The 27,841-nt window shown below is 30.4% G+C and overlaps 2 protein-coding genes across 3 annotated transcripts; both read right to left on the reverse strand.

The window, feature by feature from the left end:
- Positions 1–279: 279 nt before the first annotated feature.
- On the reverse strand, positions 280–22,575 carry LOC130903769 (uncharacterized). 2 transcript variants are annotated; one of them, XM_057816034.1, is made up of 4 exons: positions 19,794–22,569; positions 14,379–14,620; positions 10,275–10,364; positions 2,795–2,990 (listed from the first exon to the last, which is right to left on the reverse strand). In XM_057816034.1, the coding sequence occupies exons 1-3, from the start codon at positions 22,312–22,314 to the stop codon at positions 10,323–10,325; spliced, it is 2,805 nt and encodes a 934-aa protein (XP_057672017.1). In that variant the 5' UTR covers positions 22,315–22,569; the 3' UTR covers positions 2,795–2,990; positions 10,275–10,322. The 2 variants fall into 2 exon arrangements, with proteins under 2 accessions (XP_057672016.1, XP_057672017.1); XM_057816033.1 differs by lacking the exon at positions 10,275–10,364 and having other exon boundaries at positions 280–2,990; positions 19,794–22,575.
- Positions 22,576–24,173: 1,598 nt separating this feature from the next.
- Positions 24,174–27,445, reverse strand: LOC130903773 (aprataxin). Its single transcript, XM_057816041.1, has 3 exons — positions 27,240–27,445; positions 25,787–26,191; positions 24,174–25,731 (listed from the first exon to the last, which is right to left on the reverse strand). Exons 2-3 carry the CDS (start codon positions 26,187–26,189, stop codon positions 25,577–25,579), a joined length of 558 nt encoding a protein of 185 aa, XP_057672024.1. The 5' UTR covers positions 26,190–26,191; positions 27,240–27,445; the 3' UTR covers positions 24,174–25,576.
- Between the last annotated feature and the right edge of the window lie 396 nt (positions 27,446–27,841).

The following is a 27,841-nucleotide window of genomic DNA, read 5'->3' on the forward strand; positions in this document are numbered from 1 at the left end:
TGGTCATGAGTATAGTGCTTAGTGCAATGCATTAATAGTAGTAAGTACTTAAGACGCTTATTGTCCAACTGACTCTTTTTGTTCATATTGACATCTTTGATTGAAAGACTGGAGTACCATTCTTCGACTTGTTTCGTTCTTGTAGGATCCCTTCAAGAAACATTGATTTCGATAGGGGGTCGGGTCGTTTGAAGTGGTTGGTTTTCCTTCGAAATTTATTTTTTATTCCAGATCATTAATTTATATTAGTTATGTTTATAGATAAAATGAAACAATGTGTATAATGAACATAAATTTCATTTTTTTAAAGCAATAATAATAAACATGAGCAGTACATAAAATAATTTCAGGTCGCTAACGAAAACAGTTTAAAAATATGAACATACTATAGTTTTTCGTTTATAATATGACAGTTGCATTTTCAATTTTAGTCGTAACAAGCTTTAAGAGAATATATAGCAAAAACCTAAATGGACATTTAAAAACATCATCTGCACACTTATTAATCTCAAGATTATAAAATCACATTTTTTTACATAGTTTTAAACATTAACAAATTTTTATTATATATATTTATTTGCAAAAATTTAAAAAAAACACACACATTTTCTCATTCCCAGTGGGCATATTTGTTCTAAAACACAAAATATAGAACAAGTACAAGATACAAAAAAAATGATATATAAATGATCACATTGGTTACACAAAGTTACAAATAAATTACATTTTGAAAAAAAAAAAACAATAGAAATGACACAATTTTAAAATATAGTGCGTATAGATGCAGAATTGTGCTTCAGTTGAAGTTATTTTAATGAAAAAATAAATACACCAAAATAGAAAATTGAATAGTGACACTTAACACGTTGACAGCCACGTTTCCTTTCAGTAAGCATTTTTATATTTTAGTCATGAAAATTGCCTTGGTAGTTAACATATTAAATCTTGGAAAAATAATTTCTCATCTTTCCAACTAAATGTAAGATTGAAATAGTTTATATATTATTATAATTACTATTAGATGATAGTCGTAGATAAAATCTTTCATCTCAAGTTGAAACAAAAATTATCATCCAAAAGAACAAAAATAATCATTTAATAACATTAATGATATAGTAAACACGGGAAAGGGGTGTGAGGTATCTAATATAATTAAAAACCAGAAGAGTATTCAGAGATTGGCAAATTGGAGTTATATCACCAATATTTAAAAAGGGGGGCAGTCAAGAATAACTACATAGTAACATATTTGCCAGAATTATAAAAAAACATTAGAAACAACTATAGAAGAAACAGAAGTATAAAAGACACGAAGAAAGCAGGAAGTTACATTTGGGTTTCAACGATCTTGAAAAAGCCTTCAATACAATAAATAGAGAAGATATTACAACAGAAAGGAATAAATCAAAACTTAATTAAAAGCATTACTAGCAACAACAAAAATTATGTCAGAATAACATGAAAAATTAAGAATATTTGAAACCAATAATGTGGTAAAAGAAAAATTTGCATATTGAGTCAATTGCTTGACATAATAGTCTTCAATGAAGGTACAAAAGAAATTTGGAAAGCTATAAAGTAGAACACTAGAAATAATGATGAAGTGACATTAACAAAAATATGTTACGCTGATGACATGGTTATATTTGCAGAAGACAAAGATATTCCAAATATAACACTCAAAAAATACAGTATGAACACATAAATAAAACCAAGACTATGATCATTATCACAGAAATTAAGTCTAAATAGGAAATAAATAAATAAAACACCTCAAATACCTCAGCTCAATGATATAAGGAAATGAAAAACTAGAGAAAGAAAAAACAAAAACCATTTAACGAGATAAGAACATATTTTCCAGGGAAAAATGGAATAAGGATGAAAATTATAAAAGAGTAGGCTCTGAAACAGGGACACAGGACAAAGAAACAAACAACTAAAATGAAATTGATGAAGAAATGAAAATAGATGAGTAAAGAAAGAATTAAAAGAAGAAGACTAGAAGCCAGAATGGTAAGAACGAGAAACCAGGATGAACGAAATCAATAAAGAGACTGATAACTGAGGGAAGAAACTGAAAGAGTTTTGGAATAAAGGCTCAAAGAAAAGAGAAAGTCTTACACCTCTAGAATTAAATAGAGATAAAGATTAAGTAAGAAATTATGTGAAATGAAAAGTTTTGAAGTGGTAAAAAGGGTTGGCTCTTAAGAAAATGGCATTTTTTTAAAAATTTTTCAAATTAAAGGAAAACATAAATTTTGACAGGACAATTAATTTAATAAATTATTTGATTACATGAATAACGTGATGATATGCATAATATAAACACTAAAACTAAATATAAACAAAGCATGTGCATAGGTAATTACTCAGTTGCTGGAAAAAACTTTCTATTAACCAGTTTTTTTTAACACAGATACATACGGATGAACATTATTTTTCTTGTTAGTTTTTATAGGTTAGGAAACTACAAGTAAATATCACAGTAAACAATGCTTGTTTTAACCGTTTCGCCAAAAACTCCTAAAGACGAAAAAGAGTATTTTTGAGATCACTATAAAAATTAAGGAAACAAAAGGACGGTGACAAATATTTAAAACTCTCTTAATTAATTAAAAGTCTATTTCAAGAAAAAAATACTTTTTTCGTATCACAGGAAGTTGTGGTTATAATGAAATATAATATGGATTTTTGTGATACAAAATATATATAATATTAAACGGTTAAAAATTTTCAAAACGATTTATCACACCTTAAGATTACCTATGCACATCATTTTTAACTAACACATCACTAATCTAGTCATGGTGAAATTGGTTTTAATGTTGAATTCGTTCCCACAAAGTATGCCTCAAACTAGCCCTTGCCGGACTTAATTCGCAAGGACTCGGCGTTGGTGGACTAAATCCCTCGTCGGCAGACAAAGTTAAATCTTCTTCTTCTTCCGAACTAATCAATTGTTCAAGAGCAGCTGTACCGTGAAAGCTCTAAAAAAATACCAGAAACCCAAAGTTGGATAAATTCAAATATACAGACTTAATCATGAATCATGAGGGACTTTTCATAGTTTTACCATAAGTAGAGTTCCCTCAGGAAGGATATTATGAGACTATTAAAAAGGGTGGGGTGCGATTAGCGCACGTGCATCAAGCGCACACTACCTGTCTCGAATCAGACAGTGATACAGTTTTTATACCTGCAAATGAGCGCTCGATGCACGCATTTACTAAAAATCCCTCTTCTTTATGAATTTACAGGGTGATTTGTAAAATTGACCATAAATTTCAAGCGCTCATTTGATTTATTACTAGACTTACTTAATTAGTATAAAGCTGCTTGTACACATAACCTTAAAAATATTTACACGTTATCCCAATACTCATAATTGATTAAAAACAGTTATGGAATTTGTGAAAGTTTCATTTTATAGTCTAGTTTTATGTAGGAGAGAGAGTAATAAAACTAGATTTCCAACTCAAAATTTATTTCATATAATTTTAATGAATGTACTTGAACTAATACAAGTTTTCGTTCTATTATTGGTCTTTTTAGCCAAAACTGTACACAAAAAAAATTTAGAGGCCAATATAAGATTACATAGCCGTATCATAAGATCTACAATTACCTATTTACCAATAAAGGTTAGAAATTTTATTTTATTTTAATTCCAAGAATTTTGGCAAGATGAAAGTGTTACAAATTGAAGATAGGTTTTTTGAACTAATTTATCCACTGGTTTAAATCCACCAACAGGAAAGACGCCCAGACTGATCCCGATTGAACTAGTATGGGCACAGATAAGGGAAAAAGTTTCAAAAACATATAATTCTTTTGAAATAAGTGACGTTGAACGTCCTATTTAAAATTATTCAAAAAACTTGTAACAACGAATGTAATCCAAACAGAGATACAACTTCTTGTAAATTGACTCACCTCCTAATGGGAATCCCTAGGATCTGTTAATAATCTGGATGGGTGATACAAACCGTCAGCTTCCTAACTTAGGGATTATTGTATTTATTGAGATTTATGGTATACACGATCCTAATGGGGACCCACATCATAGTTAACTGACTTCAAGTGTTCCTTAGATACTGAAGTTCAATAAACGTATCAAATTACGTACTTTATTTTATATAGATGTGACCTAATCACCCTACATATATTTTATTGAAACCAAGTTCAACTAAAAACAATTTTAAAGTAGTTTTATTGTTTTAATATAAAGAATATAGTCAATCATAATTGTTTAGCCCGAAGATACATTACACATCTTCTGATTCTTATTCTGATGAGCCCAGTATGTCATAATATTTTTAACATAACTTTGGGAGAAATGAAGCATTTTAGAAAAATTTACACTTTTCAACTTCAAGCTGCCTGAAAGTTCTAATCTGGTCAATTATGTGAAAGTATAAGTGTACATCCAATATATTCATATAACTTCTACTAAAACAAGTGATACGCCTATGTATTACGATTGCTTCATCATTTTATTAATCTCTCACTCATAAAAATAGACTATAGAATTTGTAATTGAAAAATAAATCGCGTGGTGTAAATATTTGGAAACTTGAAGAGTAATAAATAACAAAACTATTAAAATTAATTTTTGGCGACAAGATGTTTCACGTGTGTGATAAAAGAAAATAAGAAATAGAAAAGGATTTTTTTTTAGTTTAAAGTTTTTTATGTCGAAGTTACGTCTCGTTGTTTCTTTCTATTCATAAATAGCAAATTCTATCGTATTTTAAAAATATAAACAAAAAAAAATGTTAAAACTAATTGAATAGTATATTTAATATTTCAAATATATTTTGTATTATACAAATATACAGAGACAAACTGTTTGTATTGAAATTCGAAATATTCTTTGAAGTGTAGCAGTTAACTTGTCCGTGTTAAAAAAAATCAGAATGTAACGGTACAGAAGACGAAGAATTCCGTCTCTATACGTTATAAAATTCCGGATAATAGCACAGATTAAAATTAGAATCAAAGGATGGTTACAGTCTATAAATAATGCGCGATAAAGAAATTTTTTTTTAACTCAAAGCAATTTTGAAAAAATATGTTAAACTCTTCCGAAAACTGTTTAGATCTATTAAAAGTTCAAAAACATTAAAAAAAAATCATTCTAAATCGATTACGTGTAGAATTTTGTATCGAAACGATAAAAAAAAACAGTTTTTTTGTAATAAACGTTTTTTTATAATTCCAAAGAAAAGTACGTAACTAGGGAGTTTTAAACGGACGTCGTTGTTTCAACATTCTAAGAAGTTGACCGTACTTCCTTTAAAATCGTCGCAACAATATTTTTTCATGTAACGAAGCGTTAACTTACACGAAACTAACCAGTAGCGTGACGATAATAAATTGAAATACCCAATTACGATTTCAAATAAAGATTATACAGTGCGAAACAAAAGTAATCGAACAGGTGGAACTAAAACAATCAACGTTTCAGCGAATCAACTACGTTTATTTTATTCGCGGGCTAAATATTTGAATTGTAGTGTGATGATTTTATATCGAGCGTTCGTTTTACGTTTCTAAGTTGTTTCGGGTTAAGAAATATTCATGCTACATGACTTTCTTTACAAAGGTTGACCTCCAAACACCGATTAGACTTTTCCATTGTTTACCTTTTTTGTTACACAATAAATTTATAGTTTAATAATTTTATGACGTTCATGATTTCGGTTGTATATGTATTAAATAATCGATTCACGTTTTCTACACATATACAAGTAATAAATGCGACGTATATATATTATTATATCGAAAGTTTTATTTATAATCGTGATATTATCAATTGTTTAGTCATCTTTTAATGAAATGCGTGCGTCACTAGACACGATGCTTACAAAATTGGCATCGAACATTCGCGTTGCAACTTGAACATTGAACAACGGCTAGAACCTTACCTAAACTTAAATCCTAGACCGCACTACGGTTAAACCGCTGTGGTTTTTAATCGCGTGAATTTGTGCCCCTAGAAAACTAATACAAGCGGCCGCACCTGCGGTTTTTTCCCGCGACTGATTTTAAAACCGTGATTTGCTACAAAATGGCTCGCGGGTAAAAACCGCGGCAAAATTTGTAATCTATAGAACTTGGTTGACGCGCACGCACTGGCGTAAACGTGAGCGGTTTTTTTGGTCAGTTTTTTGGTCAGATGTACATAATTTGTAAAATCTTATCGAAGCTGGCTACTGACATCCTATATATTAAAATATTTATCAGGATGGTCTCTTAAGCTTTGATACTTCTTATGAAAGAAACCTTTCTCAAATCCACGCCCAATAAGTGGATGGATCCAATATTTTCGAAATTTGCGTTGATGTCTTCTTTTTCTATTTCTTATTATCAGAGCAACAACACATTCTGCTACCTTGAAATCCATCTTCAAACTGCGAGTCGTTTCGCGATTTTTTATAGTGGTGTGTGCGTCTCAAGCGGTTTCGCGGTTGTAGCGACTAACCGCTTTCTGAAAAAAATCGTAGTGCTGCCTCAGCCTAAGGCGGGTTTCCACGGAGCAAATTCGCGCCACTCTTTCAGCGAACCAGCTGAGTGTCGCCGACCGCGATGAACGAGCTCGTAGTTGAAAAATGTGCAGTTTTGTATTCAACATTTAGTGCGAGTGAAATATTGAGCTAAGAAATAATCACCAAGATTTTAAAAACCTATTACAAATGTCTGAAGAACAGTTTGATTATCTCCTGGAACACATAAAATCAGACACCAACATGAGACAAGCTCTGAGCCCTAAAATAAAACTGCAAATTTAGCTATCACTTCTCTAATTCTTTTCGCTGCGGCCAATCTTAAATCTCTACCTTTGTAATCTTGGCAGTTAGAATCGTAGAAAAATCGTTCACTGGCATACAATTCTATAAATTTAACTGTTTCATTATCTTGTAACTTCACTACTCGAGTACCTGATGGCTCAGATATCTTGAAAACCTACTAAACAATCACCCGCGTCGATTCGTCGGAACCTGGCTAGCAACTGTCGTATTCACGCCTGAAAATCAAACACGTTTGAAATGGAGCCTGAACGATCATGGATTCTTCACGCTCCTGGCGGCTACTGAGGCAAACTTACTTCACATCGTTCAGACGGGTCGTCTTCCACGAATGTGTGAGCTACGCGCGCGTGCCACGCCACGTGGGAACGGGGCTTTACCTAAAGAAATGAAGACATGACAAAACATGTCATATATTTAGAAAATGTGTTCCACCATATTAATTTCTATTTACATACAGATTCTTCATCCAACAATGTCTCGGTTGTTTAGTTATGTCACACGTTAAGGAAGTGGGAGGGGGTCGATCAAGTGTGACATTGTGTGATAAGAAAATTGGTCCTAACTTTCGTGACGTCACATCTATTATAATCTAAATGTTGAAACACGAAATTTAAACTATCGCTTTACGAAAACCTCAAAACAATTATATATGTGTAAATATAAGATACCAAACCGACTAAGCGCCCTTTGATAAATGCCGTAAACTATATTTTGCATCAAACTGTTACGAACTGGGTCCTTGGGCCGACTCTGTCTAGCTACAATGGAATTTTAAAATTCGGCGAATTCGCGTGGCGCCTTTGATTTGTTTTTAATAAATGGCGGACGCGCCTTTGACGAACTTTTTATTACAGAAAGCGATTCACTACATTATTTCTTTTAAATAATTTCTAGGAAAAAATCTATTTATTTCTTGTGATTCTTTTTGTTCTAGAATTTTGTAGAATTTAATGTGATACACAAATAAAGTCATGTAGTGTAGTAAGAACGAATTAGTGAAAGTAATCGCAGAAATTATTGAGTAATATTTATAAGTAAATTAATGTAAGTTAAGTGTGTAAATAAATTAAGAACGTAAGAGACAGTGTTTATTAATTCACCCCACAAATAGAAATCGTATAAATAAGTACGAGAAACGTTATAATAGAAATCCACCAATAAACACAAGCAATTACATAAGAGGCAACAAGAATTTTTCCCTATTGACTTTCCTCGTAAAATTGCTGCTAGACGTGCCAGAAAACTTCTTTGTGTGGATGTTGACGATGATGCTATATAAGATGTTGATACAATTAATGTTCCTGACATTAACAACGCAAACGAAAGCGAAGTGGCTGCTATGCCAAATAATTTAAAGGATTGGATTCAAAGTTCAAGGAATCGAGATTATTAATTAATATAATTCTATTAATATTTTTTGTTTTGTTAATTTCTTTAACTAATTAATCGCTTTTGTTTTGTTAATTGCGCGAATTGATGTTAATTTTATTAAAAAATAATTTAAATGGAAATAGAACTGATTTCGGAACTGCTGTTTTAACTCAATAATTTCTAAATGTAATTTACGAAATATGTGACGGGGGGACGGGCGAAAAATCATGAAATTGACGTAATTTATGGATGACCCTTTTTTCATAATGAGGTGATTCGTAATTCAGCCAATAGGTACAAGTGAAAATACAAAAAGAAGTACAACACAAAATAATAAAGACCAAATCTGGAAATCTCATCCGACAAAAATAGTAAATTTCCCACACGAATTTGCGTGACGGCAGTACATCACAATATGTACAATATATGAAACGACGCCCTCTAGCATCCACGTTGCTAATTAATTTTGTATTGCTGAAAAAAAAAACAATCCAAATTATGGTGGACCTAAAATTCTGAAAATAGTTTCTACGTTTCTCGGGGCCACTATTCTTTGTTTTTATGCTGTTTTTATTTGCCCACCCGGTAGGTTAATAGTCACTGTTAGGATTAGAGACTCATTGATCGATGATAGGAAAAGAATCAACTTACATTTGGTTAGTTAAACTAATTCTTTTCAAAATTATTTGATTCCAGTTAATGTAATTTAATTTATTTCCAATCTTTTTGTATATAAAATTAAAATACGATAGCAGACGAAAACATTTTGAAAGTAATTTGATGCTTGTCACGTCAATAGGATTGTTCAAGTTTCATCAGTTTAAAAAATAAATGCCATTTCAACCAAAGAACAATGATAATGTAAATTCCTATAGCGTTATTCATAGAAAATGAAAGTGATATTTTTGTTTCGAGAGGTGTGAGTGTAGTAAGCAGACTGTGTTAGTAGCAATAGTCCAGTGAAATTTGGTTTCATCCTATGATTTATGTATGATTTTCTAAGGAATTTCGTAATTTTCGTGAAGGCAGTTTGACATTGTATGTGCAAGAAATTGCATGCAAAAGTTTCTTGCCATTGCATGGTTGCCACTAATAAAAATCCCATAAAAAATGAAGAATTTCCTAACCTCAAATTTTATTTAATATTTTGTAGTCGGTTTAAAAAACGATAATAACAAAGCTACGTAAAATAAAATACCTAGCTTTTGGAGTCTGATGGGCAGAAAACAGCACCAAGGCGATGGTGGACCAATATCTGGATAGATAGAATGAGTTAAGACATTAGTTTAGCAATAGAACTAGACGAGAAAACTTTGAGAATGGATGAACAAACATTTGAAAAACTTCTGAAGAAAATAAAAACTAAAATAACTGAAAAATCCTTGGCGAGATCAGAAACTCATTTATTCTTAGAATTGCAACTTGTACGCAATAGAAATGGTACTAAATCGAGAATGTCGCAAATTATTTTGCATAAAAAAAAATAAAAGTGAGATGATTGCAAATGAAAATTTGAAAGGGGTTAATAACGACAATAGAATGCAGAAGATCACAAGTACAATGGGTTCTTCCGAATATTTGGCAGTATCCTGCCTTACTTTTTCGTTCTCAAGTTTTTCTTTGTCAAGTTTCGTGACCTTGGCTTGGTTTGTTTTGACTTGTTTTAATCGTACTTTCATTTTAGCTATGTTGTGACAGTATTGCGTTTCTGAATCTAGAGTTGATACAAATGTAATCAATCTGACGATTCTGAGTAAGCTGGTGATTTCCATGTGTAAATAAATAAGACAATCATTTCATTTTTTTTAACAAAATCTTACAAAACTTTCCTCTCGTTTCTTACGCAAAGTTCCAAATCTCCTAGATCCTTTATCTACTTTGGCATTCAGATTTAGCATAATAATAATTGTATATTGTTTTTAATTTTAAAAACAGTACCAAAACTGGTAAACAAAAACAAAGCACCGGAGGAAATATGAAATTTCAGGATTAAAATTCTAGAATACTTTGCCATGTGTCGAAGAACCCAACAATTTCACTGGACTATAAAATATGTTAGTAGTGCAGTTTTTTTTAAATCTAACTTACGAAATAACATTATACAGTAAAACTTGATATTAGCTGTTGGTTCATTTGTCAGAAGTCACCATCTACCATATTATTTATCAAAGAGGACACCTAAATAAAAATAATAAGCGAAACGACATGCTAAAACGCACTAAAAATAGTAATTAAATTCGTCTAAATACAATCCACATTCTCACATTTTTGAATTTTGTACTTATATTCAAAATTTTAAAACTTCATATATTTTTCGAATTTTTCGTGAACTAATTATACCAAAATAAAAACATTTTTGAAGATGTGTTGTTTCTCAAATGACTGAATAGAAGATAAGTTATCAGTTATCAAATTAAAATAATTATTAATAAAAATTATTATTTCATTTTTTACAGAATATGTACACAAATTTGGTTCAATGACATCCATATCGATAATTGGTCAGTCATAAATTCACCCACAACGTCTGCAGGTATACGAAGATGGTCCCAGAAGTAACTGGTCTGACCTAGAGATGAGGATTTTCGACGGTTTCAAGTCTGAAGACGTTATTTAGTTATTTAGTAATTGTTTAGCGGCCATCAATAATGAACGTTTTCAGTGAACTTTTCAACGTGGAAAGAATTGGTCATCGTTATGTGATAGTTTTATTTGAAAGGTTTAAGCCCAATTAGTATGAAAGCTGAACTAGTTACTACTCTTGGTGTGACTCTTCAGTAAAATATTGGGTAGTAGAGTTTGACGAGGCCGAAGACAAACATCGCAGTGGTCGACAAAATGAGATGACAACTCCAGAAGTGTTGAAGAAAATCCACAAAGCGTTACTAGATGATCGTAGACTGAAAGTACGCGGGCTAGCAGACATAGTAGGCATTTCAAAAAGTGTGGTACATTGAAAATTTGGGCGTTTGTTCACAATGGAACAAAAACAGAGCCGTGAAAATGTTTCCATCGAGTTTTTGGCAATGTTTCACAGAAAGAAAGCCATAGAAGGAACGTGGGTCCATCACTTCACATCTGAAACACAATCGAACAGTAAAAACAATGGATTGAAAAGGTAAAACCGGTTCTAAAGAAGGCAAGGGCAGTTACATCTGCAAGCAAGGTCCTGGCATCGGTTTTTTGGGATGCGTGTTGGAAAATTTTCATTAAATATCTTGAAAAAGGAAAAACTATCAATAGCGAGTATTATGCTAACTTATTGCAGCATTTGAGCGAAGAAATCAAGCAAAAACAGCCGCATTTGACTAATAAGAATGCACAAGGTCACACATACGTTATTGCAACTGCCAATATTAATGAATTATAGCTTGAATTGTTACTTCATGCACCCTATTCTTCAGATTTCGCCCCTTGGAATGATTTCTGTTATCAGACTTGAAAAAATGGTTCGGTGGTCAAAGATTTCAAAGATTTTCCAGCAATGAAGAGACAGTTAATGGCTATTTTGAGGAGCTTGATTATAAAAAAGGAAATCGAACTTATAAAACATCTTTGTTAGACCAGGTACTTTTGGGGCCATCCTCTAGGCGTTGAGTTTGATATGTACACAATTTTGTGGGTAGGCACTGATTGGAAGTTCTGGTAAACCAAGACAAAAATTTGTTGTAATATTGTTGTTTATTTTTTTTTAAACGTTTCAATTATTTGCATGTTTTTTAAGTAAACGTACCAATTCACCATTATTTTCTAATTTCATTCGAATATATGGAACTACATCGTATAAATTGAAACATTTTTTCGTTTTTTAAATGAAATATGATACAAGATTTTTTCTATTACATAAAATAATTGAGCAGTTTATGGTATGATATCTCTAATTTGGGACAACCTGTATAAATTATTATTGTACATTTAAAAGAGAAATTGGCATCAATTATAGATACGTCGAAATATTTTGAAAAAAAATTGACAGTTTATAAAACCGTGAATTTCGAAAAAACCATTATTTTATTTCATAATTATAAAAATTAATATTACAAAAACTATTTCAAATAATCTCTGACGTAAAATAGTTAAATTTGTTTTTCAGTAGTTGGTACGATTGGTAGGTTTGTAATTGTCATAAATCTTTGTTTTTTTTTTTTTAATTCTTTTCTTCACTTCGCTTTGTTTATCTGTATTTTTCTCGACACACAATTTTTAGGTACTTGAACACGTCAAATCTTATACGGTATCATTAAGAGTTAAAATTGCGCCGTTAAATTATTTTCAGGTCTGTTTATATCTATTCGGTACACTTATTTTTTGAACTAGAACAAGACGAAATATTCGAAATTCGTACGTAGGTAATTATAAATCCAATTAGATGAATTTATCACAATAAAAAATGTAATTTTTTGATTGTAATTTAGATAAAACAGGTTTGAAACCTAACCAGCACGATTTGGTACTTTTCATCGTCTTGCATCATCGTTTAAATCATGTAAATAAACAAAATTCAATATTCCTCCGTTGTTCCATCACGTTTTTCATTACATAACCTCAAAATCGGTCATGATATAACGTACGAATTTTGTAACCTGTCCAAGTTTAATACGATAGAGAATAATAGACATAGTTGCCAATATTTAAAAAAAACGCATTTTGCTTTATAAATAAATTCATTTTCTTTAATTACTTATTTCTTACACCTTTTGATATGCTTATGTTTCTGTCTGTTTGTTTTTTATTTTTAAAAACAGATAAAAAATTGACGTTTCGACCCGTTACTGTCTTTATCAAAATTTAGAAACATGAAATAATTTTTGTATTAATGTATAGGTAAATTTACATAAACGAAGTGAACAATTAATTTTAAAAAAATCGTTTTGATTTTCTAGCAAAACAAAATTCTTTCCGTTTAATATTTTCCTATCTGTTGGTTATACTTTAAGAGGGTTTCTACTTGAGATATGGCAACAATGATATGAATATGACAAATCTGACACTAAGATTGACATTTTTAATGGTGAACGTACTCAAAACGTGTTGTTATACGGGTGTTGGAGCAAACCTTATAATGTCATAACATAGAGTTGGAACAGTTACATTTTATCGGAAACTTCTGATAGATTGTGATTGAATTTATTAAATATTTTACTTTAAATTTTCTAAGAAGCTAAAAAACCAGTGGTATCACTAATATTTATTATCGAAGGTATCTTAGTTTTTAAATACACCTGGTATTGATAATCCATTTTGATAACATACAGGGAGATTCAATTGTTGCAGTTCGTCTCGATTAATATCCAAAGAAATTGATAAATGTTAATATAATTTTGTATATGGGTCAAAGTAATTTATAAAGTTGAATATCGTTTTCATGATTCACACAATAAATGTTTGTTTTGATCTATTTTTACATTTAGTTCGTTAAATTACAGACGGTTTGCCAAAAATCGATTAACAAAAAAATAAAGTAGTTAGAGATATCTATCTGTTATAAATCAAAGCAATTCCATATTCCTCTAACTATCACGTTATAATTTTTTTCAACTAGGTAAAATCTATCTTTATAAAGCACTGTCAATAATTATTTCCAAAATGAAGTCTACAAAATGACACAACAAATAAAAGTCTGGGATCGAACGAAAAATGAAAAAAAAATTGTTATAGTCCGTTCACACGTTGTATTGAAGCGATTAAATCAGTTCATTCGAAGTTAACCACGAACACGGACAAAAAAATACTACACGCCATATTTTTATTTACAAATCGTTTCGTGAGGTCAGTTAACTTTATCATCAAAATAGCAGTAAAAATAATCGAAATACACGTTTTGTTGTAAAGGATCTACAGTTTCACTGGATTACCTTCCATTTATTTCAAAATCCTACTTATTATAATCGAAATTGATCAGAATAAAAATAAATTTTATTGAATTGGTAGTTCTTTCAAAGCCTCATCGACAATTTTTTTGTTTCAAATAACTCAATATAAAATAAAATGATTAGAAGATAAATCTGGTAATTTTGGAGTAATCTTTAGAAATTTTTCAAAGCAAAACTTCAAGATCCATTCTACATTCTTAACCGGATTCAAATTTCCACAGAGAACACTCTGAATATTAATAATGAGAAAATTTCCTATACAAATACAATCAATCCACCATTCAATCAACGACCAATTAAATTTAATTATCACGCTTACCTGTGATCTGTGTACAGAGCTGGAGTGAGACGGCGAACTGTCTTGACTGTGATTGGCCTCCGTGTAAGATTGCGTCATCGGATTTTGACCGATTCCCGAATTCTGTCGTTTGGCCTGTTCTTTCTTTTTACCTTCGGCGGCTGCTTTCATCGGATCGTAACTCTTTCTCCTCTTCCAATTTTGAAATTCTACTTCTCGACTGGAGAGGGAAGAATTACTTCGAATGCCCCCCTGTTTTTTATCTATAACAATAGATAGTCAAAATGATACTCAAATTGAAATATGAGACATCAACTTTCAAACTACAGCTGTCACAATTTAAAATATACTCATCCGAACATCATTTTCAAATTGGAATATTCATTGTATTCTCCAGATTTAGTTCATAGTGGCTATGTATATATCGTAATCCATGACTATGTTTCGTTAGGAGATTTCTTCAGTTTCAACGCTGACAAGACCTTTACAATATTCAAGGGAAAGCAAAAGAGCTTCTAGGAGGTTTTATTGGTAGACGATTCCCATAATAGTGTACATATTGCAAGGATAGAGACGTAACCGCTGACCGGTTTCGATGTTATTATATCTCATTAGATACAAACAAATTCTCTGAACAGAACTTAAAAACTTCATCCTTATTTTCAATTGCAAACCAATAGTCGGTAATAGAATACAAAATAGTTAGTTTTTTAACTCAATTAGAATAATAATAAACATTGTATTGATTAATAATATTATGATTATTTTGAGTGAAAGTTATAAAACTTTAGTTCGATTTTGAATAATTACGTGATATTGTGATATATGTGTATTGAGGTTAGTGAACTGATAATTATTATTTGTGAGATGTACATCAAAAATAAACACTTCCATGAAATATATCAATATTGGGAATGGAAAATTTTTTACGGTTTCTGGCAAATATGAAATTTTTAAAGATGATTAGTTATTTCCTATGTAACTAAAAGCAAATATATTTGTTTAAATGTTGGTTTTTAATAAAAAAAAATGTTTAAAACTGCGTCGGTTAAACAGTTGATTGTAAAGTCAAAATTTTTTCATACATTTTTTGAATCTTTATAAACCTATAACTCAGAAACGATGGGTCTTCGGTAAAAAATTTAGTAGTAAAAATGGTAATGTACCAAAATTTGATTTTTTTTGCATAATTTGCTTTTATTCATCAGAGTAAATTCGTAAAATCAACTCCGAACTTAATAACCTCTATAATTTTTAAAAATATTAATTCAATCTTTGTTAACCTTTTGAATGCCCACTATAAGAAATGATAAAAGTTAAAATTGTAATATTGTCATTTATTACTAATCATTATACTTACTTTAAACAAATATCAATGACAGTTTGAATGTATAGCTCCGGGAGTGATTATTGTTTGGAAAAGGGTAGTTACTTAATCGTCATTTCAATCACCCTTTAACCACATAAATCGTAACAAAAGATTCTGGGCAGTTCCCGATGTATACCTTGTTTTGATACTTGCCGATTTCGATTCCTATTTAAAAAACGTTGAAATTCCATATACTTCTAAAGCTTAAACTTTTGGGACTCACTGTATAAGTGTGTAATTCCATTAAATCAAACTGTATATATCTACCGTTACCTATTTTTTTAACAGTTCTTTCATTTAACAGTATTCAAATCACCTGTATTTGTTTTGCTTAATAAAACCGAGTAATAGATTTTGTTGAAAAAAAAAATACTTGTGATATAATAATAACTATAGTTTAAAAAAACTAAAAAACGTACTTTTAAAGCACAAAAACTGAGTGCCGCGTTTGCTCACAATGAAACAAAAACAGCGTTGTGAAGATGTTTCCATCAAAACAATGGACTGAAAAGGGAGAACCAGCTCCAGAGAACCATGAGGCAATTTTGTTCTACCTGAAGACATAACCGCACTTTTCTAATATAACTTTAGATATAAATTGTACGTTTTTATATTAAAAAAACCTGCTTACGTTAATCTCATTTTACACTCTTTTAGACTTTAGACTGTAGTAACAAAATATAAAATGTTTTATAGATCAAAACTGTACTAAATATAATTTCAAGATCTACCTGTATATATTTGGCGAACATTTACATTTTTATATACCTATTAAAAATAGTTGCCATCACTTAACGGTTTATTTCAAAACAACTTTCAACAATCCATTTATATTGATGAAGGTTAAAATAAATATCACAGAATATTAGAAGATGGAATGAAAAAGAGGCCTCCAAATAAAATATTGTACCCGGTATCTGTATACGTGTTTTTATATTAAAAAAAAGCTCAGTCTTTAAAGGGGTCCAGTTTTTGTTGGTACAGCTCTCTGTTGACTAGACATTTTTTTATTAGAGAAAAATAAGAATTTGAAAAGAGATTTATGAGGAACTGTGTTAGTGTACACGATATACATACGATTGTCGACTCAAATTTGACACGCTTCGCGCATGACGTCAGAATGTTTTCTTGGCCATTAAGATTAGGTTAGACTGGGTTTTTATATGTTTGTGATATTTTTTTGTGCTAAACGGCTATTATAGAGTTGACCTAACTGTTATTATTTTCTTTTAAAATATTTTACTTTCTGTTTTGAGATCGTAATGCCGTCGCTACATGCAAAAACACTAATAGAAATGCCAAAACAGGAATTGAATAATTGGCGAAGCAGTGGATGGGACCCTGTGGTCGAGAGGATAAAATGAATTTCATAAATCACAAAATAATAACACACAGCTACTATTTTTTCCTAATAATTAAACTTATTTTATGTTGTTGTTGTTTATCATGTTTTAAATACTGATTTCACGGAAGAGGTAGGAAATTAAATTCTTACGCGACCTTAAGAACACCAAATTTAACTGCTAAATTCAATAACCATATAAATAATACATATATAGACATGTCATTGCATCAAATAATACTTATGGAATCAATTATACTTCACATTTTGATGCCAGCGTGACGTCACATTGTGTGAGAAAGATGGCGCGGCCCTGCGCATAAGCAGATCGGTGTATGTGTATCGTGGTAGTGTATAGAAGTTTTTTCACAAAAAAATAAAAGAAATTAATACTAATTTAAATACACGTTGCATCATCGTCCAAATATAAATTTAATGGATCAAATATCAATGTAAATTATTTCAAGTCATTATCATCATTATTCAAAATATAAGTGGAAAAAGAAAATTTTGAGAACTAAAGAAAAGTGAAAAAAATATTAGGAGAGTTAAAAAAATGGTCAGTAACGTAAACATTAAATTCTCTACATATTATTAATGAGATTCCTTTGTTAAAAATCACCTGCTTGTTATATATTTCCGGTCTAATTTGTAAAAAGGGGTATTTGAATACATTATTGAGCAATATTAGTAAGGTATATACGGGTTTTAACTGATATCCTAGTAACATGTTTTTAAAATAATTATACGGTAGACCTACTTTTTTACTAACCGACCAAGTCTACATCTACAAGTTGAGTCGAAAATTATGAGTGATTCGTGAAAAACTGTTACTTAAATGTAACATTCCTGGAAAAAAGTTTGTAAATTTTTGTGAGATTATGGTGTGTTGCAAATCTGTAAAGGTCGTTTGACATAGAACAGATTTACATAAATAATTTTGAAAATAAAGTGATTGTTTTTGATTATTATGATTGATCGTAGGAAAAATAGTGTTTGAAACTCGTATTTAAAGGCTATCGAAACAAAGTTCATTAACCAAGGTGCTTGTCGTAACTTCTATATATCGTGTCTTAATAGTTATCATTAAATGCTTATTGCATAATAAACTACTTTTAATGGCAATTTAATTTGTTCAAGAATCGATTTTGTAAATAAAAAATTTGACATTCAAAATAACACAATAATTTGTTGTATTATGTCAAAAGTGCAAGACATTTAATACAAATAATCCAAAAATTAAATTGACACTTGTTATTTCTCTATAAAATATACCTTATGTTATACTTGACTAGCTTCTTTTTATAATTATCTACTATTAAACCAGGGCTATTTCCTTGTAAATATGAAAGTTTTAAAAGCTGATGGACAGGAAGCCATCGTTACAAAACAAACCCCGTCGGCAACCATCAAAGTCTTCTTGTGGTACTTGGCTTGTTTGTTGTTTTACTGGTTATTCTTTAATTTAGTATGCAGATGGGTTATGAATATTAATACGACGATGACGATGTCGTTGTGTTAGTCATTGCTAATGTGGGTGCAATGATACAATGCATATTACTAACACTTGTTGAACAACAAAAAATATAAAATTATTATTGTGGAGACATTAAGCCACCCGCATTGTTTTTTATCTTATTTATATCGGCAAAGATAAGAAAAATGAAGAAAAAATATTGCAAGAAATTTGTAAAAGTAATCAATCAATAGTCAGGTCGAATTAGACCAAAAAATAAGAGTAACGTTATATAAATTTACAACAAACTGAAAATTGTTAAAATCGTTCAAAATACAATTATAAATAAAATTTGAGATTCCCATATTTTACCTGTATGAAAAATTTTTTATTCAAGATCAAAGGACAAAAAAATGAGTTTTCGCGAAAAAATATCCCAGACAAAAATTGTAGATCATAAAATTATCTACAAAAAATTCACCAATACTTTTTTTCCTACGAGACGCCGTTACCGAGATATAACCATTCACAAAGTTGTAATCGTCATAATAAATATGAGTACACCACGTATATACATCTCTACAGTTGTAATTCATTTTTCCAATAGTGGAGGATTCGTTTAATTACAACGAGATGACATGCGATACATCGCTATTGACGCAATTTACATCCACTCAAAATCAAGATGAATAAGAACAAAGAGAAGATCAAGAAGAAAAAGAAGAAGAGCAAGAAGAAGATCAATAACAAGAATTTGAAGACTACGATTAACTTCACAACTTTTTTTAAATTTACATCGTTTTTATCTTTGCTGATTTCCGTTATTTCGCAATAGTTGCAAAGGCGACAAAAAATAAAGAAAATGATGATATTGGCACAGGACAGGAAAAGATGAACGAAATGGGTAATTGGATAATAAATACAGACAGGACAGAGAGGACAAAAAGAAAAAATTCTTTTGACAAAAGTTTGCACTTATTTGAAACATTTTTTTTATAACTATTTTCAAAATGATTATATTCTTGGATATCTGAAGTTGGTGATGGAGAAGATTTGAAGCAATTTGCAATTAAAGGAAAGGAACAGATATTCTACATTATAAATTAAAGAAGTTGCAAGTTATAATGAATTCTCAATATTTTTATGATCATTTGGAATATTTTCAAATTTATATCGATGATTTATCCAAATCATTGTAAAAATACCGCTTAGTCATCATGTGATGATGTTGAAATCAAATTAATAAAAACAATTGGCATAAAAACTTACCACTAGTGGGTTTCTTCAGTGTTTTTGCACTGTTCGAAACTGGAGGTTTACTGGTTCGCATACTAAATCTACCACTGTCTGTCCTGGCGAAGCTTTGAGGTCGATTCGGCGTCAATTTGTTAGTTGCACTTGGGACTTTTGGCACAATTTTTATCTCTTTATGTGTAAGAGGCGCTGGAGATTTTTTGCTAACACTAAGTAAATATCTGCTTTGGACATCATTAGTTTTCATCGGTTTTCTATCTACAGATATTGCACGTTCATGTTTTATCTCCGGTTGAAAAGTTTTCCTCCTCATTTCGGGTGTATTAGGACATTTGAGCGGTGTGCTTTCGTTGTCGGCGCGTGCCCTTCGTAAACTGAAGGCCCTATTGCATCTCGTATTCGTTATACTTGACAAGTCTTTTCGTTTCTGATTATTTTTTTCAAAATCTTCCTCGCTACTCGATTCTGTATCACCAAATTGGCTTCTATCTATTTTTTTGTGTTCATTACTACCCCTTCTGTTGATTATATAATTGGGTTTTATACAAGCAGTTGAAGAACTTCTTTGCATAGTAGTATTTCTACATACGTTTGGGGAATTACGAATGTTGGATTCTTTTTGGTTAAAGTTGATGTTTGTATTTTTTGATAAAAAAACTTGATTTTTTGTTGAAAAACTGCTTGATCTACGAATGGGGGAATTGTTTGGGGAATTTTGGATTTTATGGATCACTTTATTTTGGGAATATTGATTCAACAAATTTGAATAAGTTTGATCAATACCAAGGAGATTCTTGTTTTGAAAATGTTCTAATTTATTTGAAATGTTCATGGTTCTGTCATCTAATGAATTGTGTCTAGTATGTGAAGCTTTTTGTTTTAACAAATGTGCAGTATTGTTCAAGTGAACTTTAACGTCATAATCACTATCAGGATCACTATCAAGTGATAATCTTTGTTGTAAAGAATTTATATAGTTCTGTGTTGGTTTTAATATGGAATCAGTGTCTAAGGAACAATCGGAAAATTCTATATTCAGAGAACTCACACTATTTCTACTTCTAGGACGTGATACCATATGTGTGGGAGATGGTATTTTAGTTGATGATACTTTAGTTGAATATCCTCCAACAGAAGGTGGTAGGTTATTAACATTTTTAGGTGTAACAACAATATTTGCACTCAAAACCCCACTTATATCAACAGAACTTTGAACATCTATACTTTGAACATTAACAATTGTAGCAGTCAGTTTTGGAGTTGCTTTTTTGGTTTCTTTTTTAGAAACAGGTTCTGTAAACACATAATTTTTATCATCAATATAAGCTTGCACTTGCACTTCTGACTTTGTTAAACTGGACAGTTTATTTTGTTTCTTTTCTACTTTTGGTTTGAAAGCACCACTTGAAGTTACTGATATTACTGAGCCTTGATCTTGCATTTGCTTCAAGCCATCTCTCTTGGCATTAGGACTTGGAAACATTATTTTTGTGAAAGTACTGTTTAAATCACATTCGCTATTATTAAGAGGCTCCTCTATATGTTGTACATCTGTGATAGAAATGTTCTGAGTAGGTGACATTATAGGTGATAGTTTTGCATAAGATTGTGTTGGTGTGGTAGGAACAAACTTCTTTGTTGTAGGAGATTTTGGTGAATTGTTAGAATTCATATTCATAAAATGGACACTTTTCACAATTTCATTTTGATTATAATTCCGTTGACTTATCATTTCGGCATTCTGTAGCACATTATCCCTTACAGTAGATAAACTTTTCACGTACTCTTCGGTTTTCCTTTGAACAGAAACTTGTTCAATTTTAAATTCACTATCTATGCTCATTCTAGCTTTTTGTTCTTCAGAGTAGTTATCAGCATCAAGAGTATATGTTCCTGTATCACTAGCAGTGTCAGACTTATCAAAATCAAATTCAGAACTATCAACAAACATGTCTTGTTTGCTGTTATCTCCAATGTACAATTTTTCACATTCTGGACTGGAAAATTGTGTTTTCTTGCTAGAACTTGAGCTTTCCTGACTTTTAGATTGTTCTTTAGGACTAAAAGGACTGATAAGATCCATTTCAGGACTAGATACATCTTTCAATTCTACTTCAGGACTTATTATAGATGGAAGAGCTGCATTTGGGAAAGACTGAGTCATTCTGTCAGTTGTTACATTTTTTAATAGAAGTGTTAGGTCACCCCGTTTGGCAGTAGCACCTCCTATTCGAGCGTTAGCACTTTTAACTCTATCTGGTTTTTCATCAGATGAAAAATAACCTTCAGATTGGTAACTAGATTTTCTCGGTAAATTTCCCGATAACGGGTGTTGTTGTCTTGGAGAAGCGGTTTTTGGAGATTCTTCTAACTTTGATAAAGATTGTCCTCTTTTGTGCCTTTTTTGAAATTTTTCTGCTAAAGCTTTTTGCCTTTGGGTGTCAACAGTCTTGTTATCACCAAAATCTATTGTAAAAGAAAGTGGTTTGGGAGAATCTGATACCTTCGCAGGTGATTGTGCGGTATCTTCATCCATGGTACACAATAAAAAATAACTTATAAATATGAAATAAACAAATACTTTGTGCCACACTTCAATTGACTATGATCATGTTTAAAATATATGAATCTGTCCGTACCGTCAAACAATCATTCCATATACAATAACGCTTTTTAACACCACAATTATGCACTATACTAAAAAAACTACTTTTTGCATTTAACTACATTTTTATATCTACTAGGTGCGGAGCGATCAAAGCTACACATATGAGCAACTAACAAAAACTGACAGAACAAATTCCGTTGTCAATTGAAAACGTCATCGATGCTCCAACTTATTGTGGCTAATATTACATTAACCGTGACTAAAACTGTCTCGTTCAACTAATTTGTAATTAGATATATGTAATTATGGACAACAAATATTTATTTATTGCCAATTACACTAAGAAAATGATCGTTAATTTATAATGTGATAACGGTTAACGTGATATAATTCAGAATTTGTGTACAAAATGGATAAAACGTGTTTTCAACGAAAGAAGTAAATATGTATACAGTTTACCACTGATTAACAATATTTTATCAAAATACTCTGATCAGTTTGTATAACTTAGTTATATCGTAACCATATCTTCCGTTATTTAAAAAGTTAGTCATCGAAGTTTGGAATTGTTTTGTGACCCTATTTTTTGAGTTTAAATTCCTCTGCGTTTCGAATTTGGCGTACATAGTTTTTAGCATTTTAATTAGATTTGATTAATAAAACTCAACTAAGCCATTACAAAATGAATGAATTATCTAGTGGGACAAAGAAAATTAGGTTACAATTTGTACGTTGTTAAACTCGGAACCAATGAAGAAAATCTAAATACACAGAATGTGATTTAATATTGATGAAAATTAATTGGAAAATGGACAAAAATCAATCGATATCAAATGAAATTAATAAGAAAACGAAGACAAATCAATGAAAAGCTATGGAAACAACAGAAAACTCAAAAAGGCCAACAAAAACCAACCAAAATTGAGTGGAAACTAATGAGAATCTATGAAGAGTATAGAAACAGTTGATAAATCGATGGATATTGATGAGAAACAATGAAAACGTGAAAATAATCAATGGATATAGATATAATCCTGAATAAAAATCAGATCAGATTTACCGAGGCCAAAAACAGTCAATTGATTCAAACTTTTTTGCTTTTGTGTTTTACGTTTTTTACTTTCATTTTATAAGTATTTAAAACATGGCAACGACGTAAAACAGCTATAATATTATGATGCAAACATAAAGGTACAATTTTGACTGGATCGTCATCTTAAATTAATGCCGCGACAAAACTAAACGATGTTTTCCTTTTAAATCAAATATAACAAAAAACCTTGACCTACATTACCTACTGTTTACTAGTTTTTTGAAAAGTGCAATGAATTACGAGGTAAATATTTTATAGTATTTTATCAATAACTGTATCAATATAATATATATTCACCGCTCAAAATAATTCACCCATTTAAGTTAAAAATTTAATCAAGCAATTATTAAATATATCTATTAACAGATGGGGTATATAGTCTTTTTTGTGTTTTGAAGCTTGATGCTTTTATTTGACGCTGCATTAATTTGAGATTGCGCGCCAGTTGAAATTGTATCACGTGACTGAACAATTGACAGGCTAAGCCAGCGTCTAACGTCAACATGAAATTGCACCTTAATGACAAAGTCGTTTATACATACCAATTACTCTTTTCAGAAACGTAATTTATCTAATTATTACTTTTAACTATAATTTGATAAGGAAAAATATGGATTTATGGAAGACTGTTAAGGAGTGGGAATAATAAAATTGTTAATTTTATTTTATATTATACTACATATTGCAACACGAATACTTGTATAAAAACTATATTTTACAACAGATTATAAAATATATGCATAAATGTTCTTACAATTAAAATCAAGATGAAACAACATAGGGCAACATTGGAATTCAAATAAATTATTAAAAACTACAACTTTTATAAATAATAAAAGGAAAGATTTAAAGAATACTGAGCTTTATATTAATAGAAAGTAAGTTAACAATCCAAAAATTAATGAATCAAGTCTCTCACAATCATTATTCGGGGATATTTGGTTTCTTTTAGGTACATTTCTAATGAATTTTGCGAACAGTGCTAGCACATGCAGCAGGTTTTTGTTCTTTAAGATTCATCTTTTGAATCAAGATCGATACAAATATAAACGATGAATTTATTCCACAGAAACACTTGAGATTATTTGAAATCAAAATACGAAATATATGACAATTCGACCTAGCGCGCATGTGTCATGCACGGCACGAAATGCAATATCTTGGAGCTTGCAAACTCTATGGATCATAGAGTTAATATTAAATATAGAGAGGGCAAGGTATGGGAGCTCTATTCTTATTGTATCGCCACGACGTTGAATTTTTGAGTAGTAGGAGCGGCAAACGCGGACATTAACAAGTTTTGAAAAAGAGTGGTAGACCGATACTCTTTCTCTCTCTTCCAATAGTACTATTCCCCTTATGTTGTTCTCTCTGTTTTTAATATCAATTCTATACTGTGGACCGGGTCAGCATTAGAAATGCTAACATTGTTTCTTGTATGCCAAGCATGTCTGATGTTTTTCCACGCGAATTGCAGTAGAAATGTACCCTTAATTATAAAGATAACATAATCTGAAGAGAATTGTTCAGAACTTTAAGAGTAGTATACAAAAAATATAAATACTATTATGTCTGTTAATACGTAATTTTCATGGTTTTCAATATAAACAAAAATATTTTGGTATGCTTATAAAAAATGATACCCATATGATATGTAAATAACCAATACTGTGAAGTTGGCTGCTAAATTTACCTGTTTCTTTGGCCAGTTACTAATAGTGATGACAACCGATCAATTTTTCCCCTTGTTAATTTTAAAATCCCCTAAATTAAGCTAAAATACGAAATAAGAGTGAAGTTGGCATCATTGGTTATTATTTTAAACAAATCTGCCAATTACAAAGAAGAGTTTAATGCATTGGTTACTGGGTTTGTTTGCTTCATGTTTCAGCCATTCTTGTTTATTATGTACTTTTTATTCAGTTTTAAGTTAAGAAAAAATTGTATTAACGGTAAATATATAAAAGTGGAAACTTTGTTTTGACCGTTAATTATGATTCTTTTGATACATATCAACAGACAAACATTCTAAATACTTTTGGAAATCACTCTTTAATATAATACTAAATGAAATTATATATCAATTCACTCATAGTTTTATTTATGTATTAAAATATGTCTCTTTAAATCTGGCATATCTTTTGGGTAGTACGTGCATTTATGACATACTAATGGTGCTTTTAAATATTGCTCACATTGTTCTGGTGTTAAAATTGAAACATAACCTTTCGTTTCTATGCTATAAGCCACATCTAAAATAAAACCTTATTGAAGAAGAAATCTCATACATTGTTGAAATTATATCACCTTCTGGTTTGAGAAAGAAATCGGTCGTAAAAGAATTCCAATGACGTTTTGTTTTCAAAAACTTTGAATTTAAATCGTTGCTGATGATGTGCATATGTAATTGCTTTATCGATGGTTCCGCATGATATCCCAACATAAAAGTTCGCGATTTATCTTCTATATCTATTATATATTTAGCTACTTTTTCCATATGTCTCAGTATTGGGAGATGTGTCGAATTTAGTGCTTTTAAATCTCTAATATATGCTTTAGGAAGAATCAAATAATGTTTTTCTGCTTTTGGATAAGCATCTTTTATCACAGTTACCCAGGCGTCTGTAGCTACTATAGCTTTGGGATTTCTCATACTTTTTAGAAGTCCTAGTTGCCAATCGGGTTTAAGCTTATTTTCCGGTATAGTCATCTCTGAAAAATCATTACAATTCACAATATTTTGAAGATATAAACAACTCTATAAAAAGCATTTGGTAAAGGAGCTCTATTTTATCTATTTTTTTTTTGAAATTTGAATTATAAATATAATTTAACTTGCTTTAAGCAGTATATTAACGATAAATAATTATAAATTACAGGTAATCCAAATAAAAATTCTATGTATGGGTACACTTTATCATATAAATTTGGAAACCTCATAACACTATTTATGAGTGTTCCATTATCTAAAGGATATTGCCGACTTTCAGACATTGCTTTTTCCTATTTTTTTATATCAGTTTTAAAAATAAAACACCACAGCGGAAATCGGCGCGTTAACACGAATAATATTTCCATAAACAAAGAACAAGGATATTGTAAACAAAACAATACCACGAATACAGACTGACCTGATCTATTCTGTGCCCATAACCTCACAAAATTAAGAAGTTAGAAGTTTACGAACTCTTAGTTTATTTTAATTCAAGTTTACTGTTAATTATCTGCATGAACTACAAGTACAAATTCAGTGTCTCTTAACTAGTAATTTAATTTGTTAGTTTAATAGTTATCTTTAATTTTGGCTGCATAAACCAAGCTTTATATTAGAAATATTTACAAATACCTAAACGTTGTTTAATAATTATTACTCAAATGAATAATGCAGTTGGTAGAAAAAAAATTATATAAGTGTGTATCTGAATATATAATTTCATCTTATCATTAAAAAAATAAAAAGTACTAGTTCGAAATAATTACAAATATGAACGATAGTAATTTTGAATTTACTGATATTGCATTGATATTGATATCTAAAGTTACACACTTGTTTTCAACTTACACTTATTGGTAACTAAAAACAAAACAAGATTTGAAAATATTTAACTTCTATCGTTTGAAAACTGTAGGTACTTTTACTAGCATTCCAACAAAATTCGTTGGACATAAATTTTTTTTCGTAAACAATAATAATCTATATAATCCAAAATTTGAATGTGAAACTGCACAATTTATGAAATTAAATATCAACCAAACTTACTTGTCCTAATATATTAAGTTTGCTTCACAGAAAAAATAAGTTTTATTTCGATATTTTTTTCCAATAACCCCATAAGCCGTACAGTAAGCTGGTTTAGGAATAAATAAAAGTACTTATTCTTCTTCTTCTCTATTTTGGCCTCCACCTAAACAGTATTTGGCCAGCGTTGGTTTTCGCTTTGATTTATTTTAAACCAACGCTTATACTTTTTCTGCTTCTTTTTTAAGGACTTCTGTTCTTCTTATGAGCTAGACATGTTAAAAAAAGACAATCACAACAGAGGTAAAAACTTTTCTTGCTCAGGGGCAACGGCCGAGCATTTCACACATTTGGGATGTTGCCTCGGTTAGGAAAAATAGGACCAGGGTCTTTTGACTTATTTTCATATTTAGTTTTAAATGTATATGTGTATTATAATTAATATTTCTGTTTATATCTCAATTTTGTATATTTTGATAAATTTCATGATTATATTTATAATGTTGTAGTTTTCTCTGTTTAAAATGTTGGATAACGTAATTGGTGTAGGTATTTTTAGTTCAATTAGCTTGTTATATAAATCAAAATTGGGGGCATCCGAAATATCCCTAAATATTTAATAT

The sequence above is a fragment of the Diorhabda carinulata genome, chromosome 2 (genome assembly GCF_026250575.1).
Source record: "Diorhabda carinulata isolate Delta chromosome 2, icDioCari1.1, whole genome shotgun sequence".
In the NCBI taxonomy this organism is placed as follows: Eukaryota; Metazoa; Arthropoda; class Insecta; order Coleoptera; family Chrysomelidae; genus Diorhabda; species Diorhabda carinulata.

What these genes read in the sequence shown, in the direction of transcription:
- LOC130903769 (XM_057816033.1), bottom strand. Translation starts at nt 22,314, where the DNA reads ATGGATGAAGATACCGCACAATCACCTGCGAAGGTATCAGATTCTCCC. An exon ending in ACTGAAGAAACCCACTAGTG is followed by an intron (nt 14,621 to 19,793) that starts GTAAGTTTTTAT and finishes CTATTGTTATAG; the next exon opens with ATAAAAAACAGGGGGGCATT. An exon ending in GCTCTGTACACAGATCACAG is followed by an intron (nt 2,991 to 14,378) that starts GTAAGCGTGATA and finishes GTATTTTTTTAG; the next exon opens with AGCTTTCACGGTACAGCTGC.
- LOC130903773 (XM_057816041.1), bottom strand. Translation starts at nt 26,189, where the DNA reads ATGACTATACCGGAAAATAAGCTTAAACCCGATTGGCAACTAGGACTT. An exon ending in TTTCTTTCTCAAACCAGAAG is followed by an intron (nt 25,732 to 25,786) that starts GTGATATAATTT and finishes GTTTTATTTTAG; the next exon opens with ATGTGGCTTATAGCATAGAA.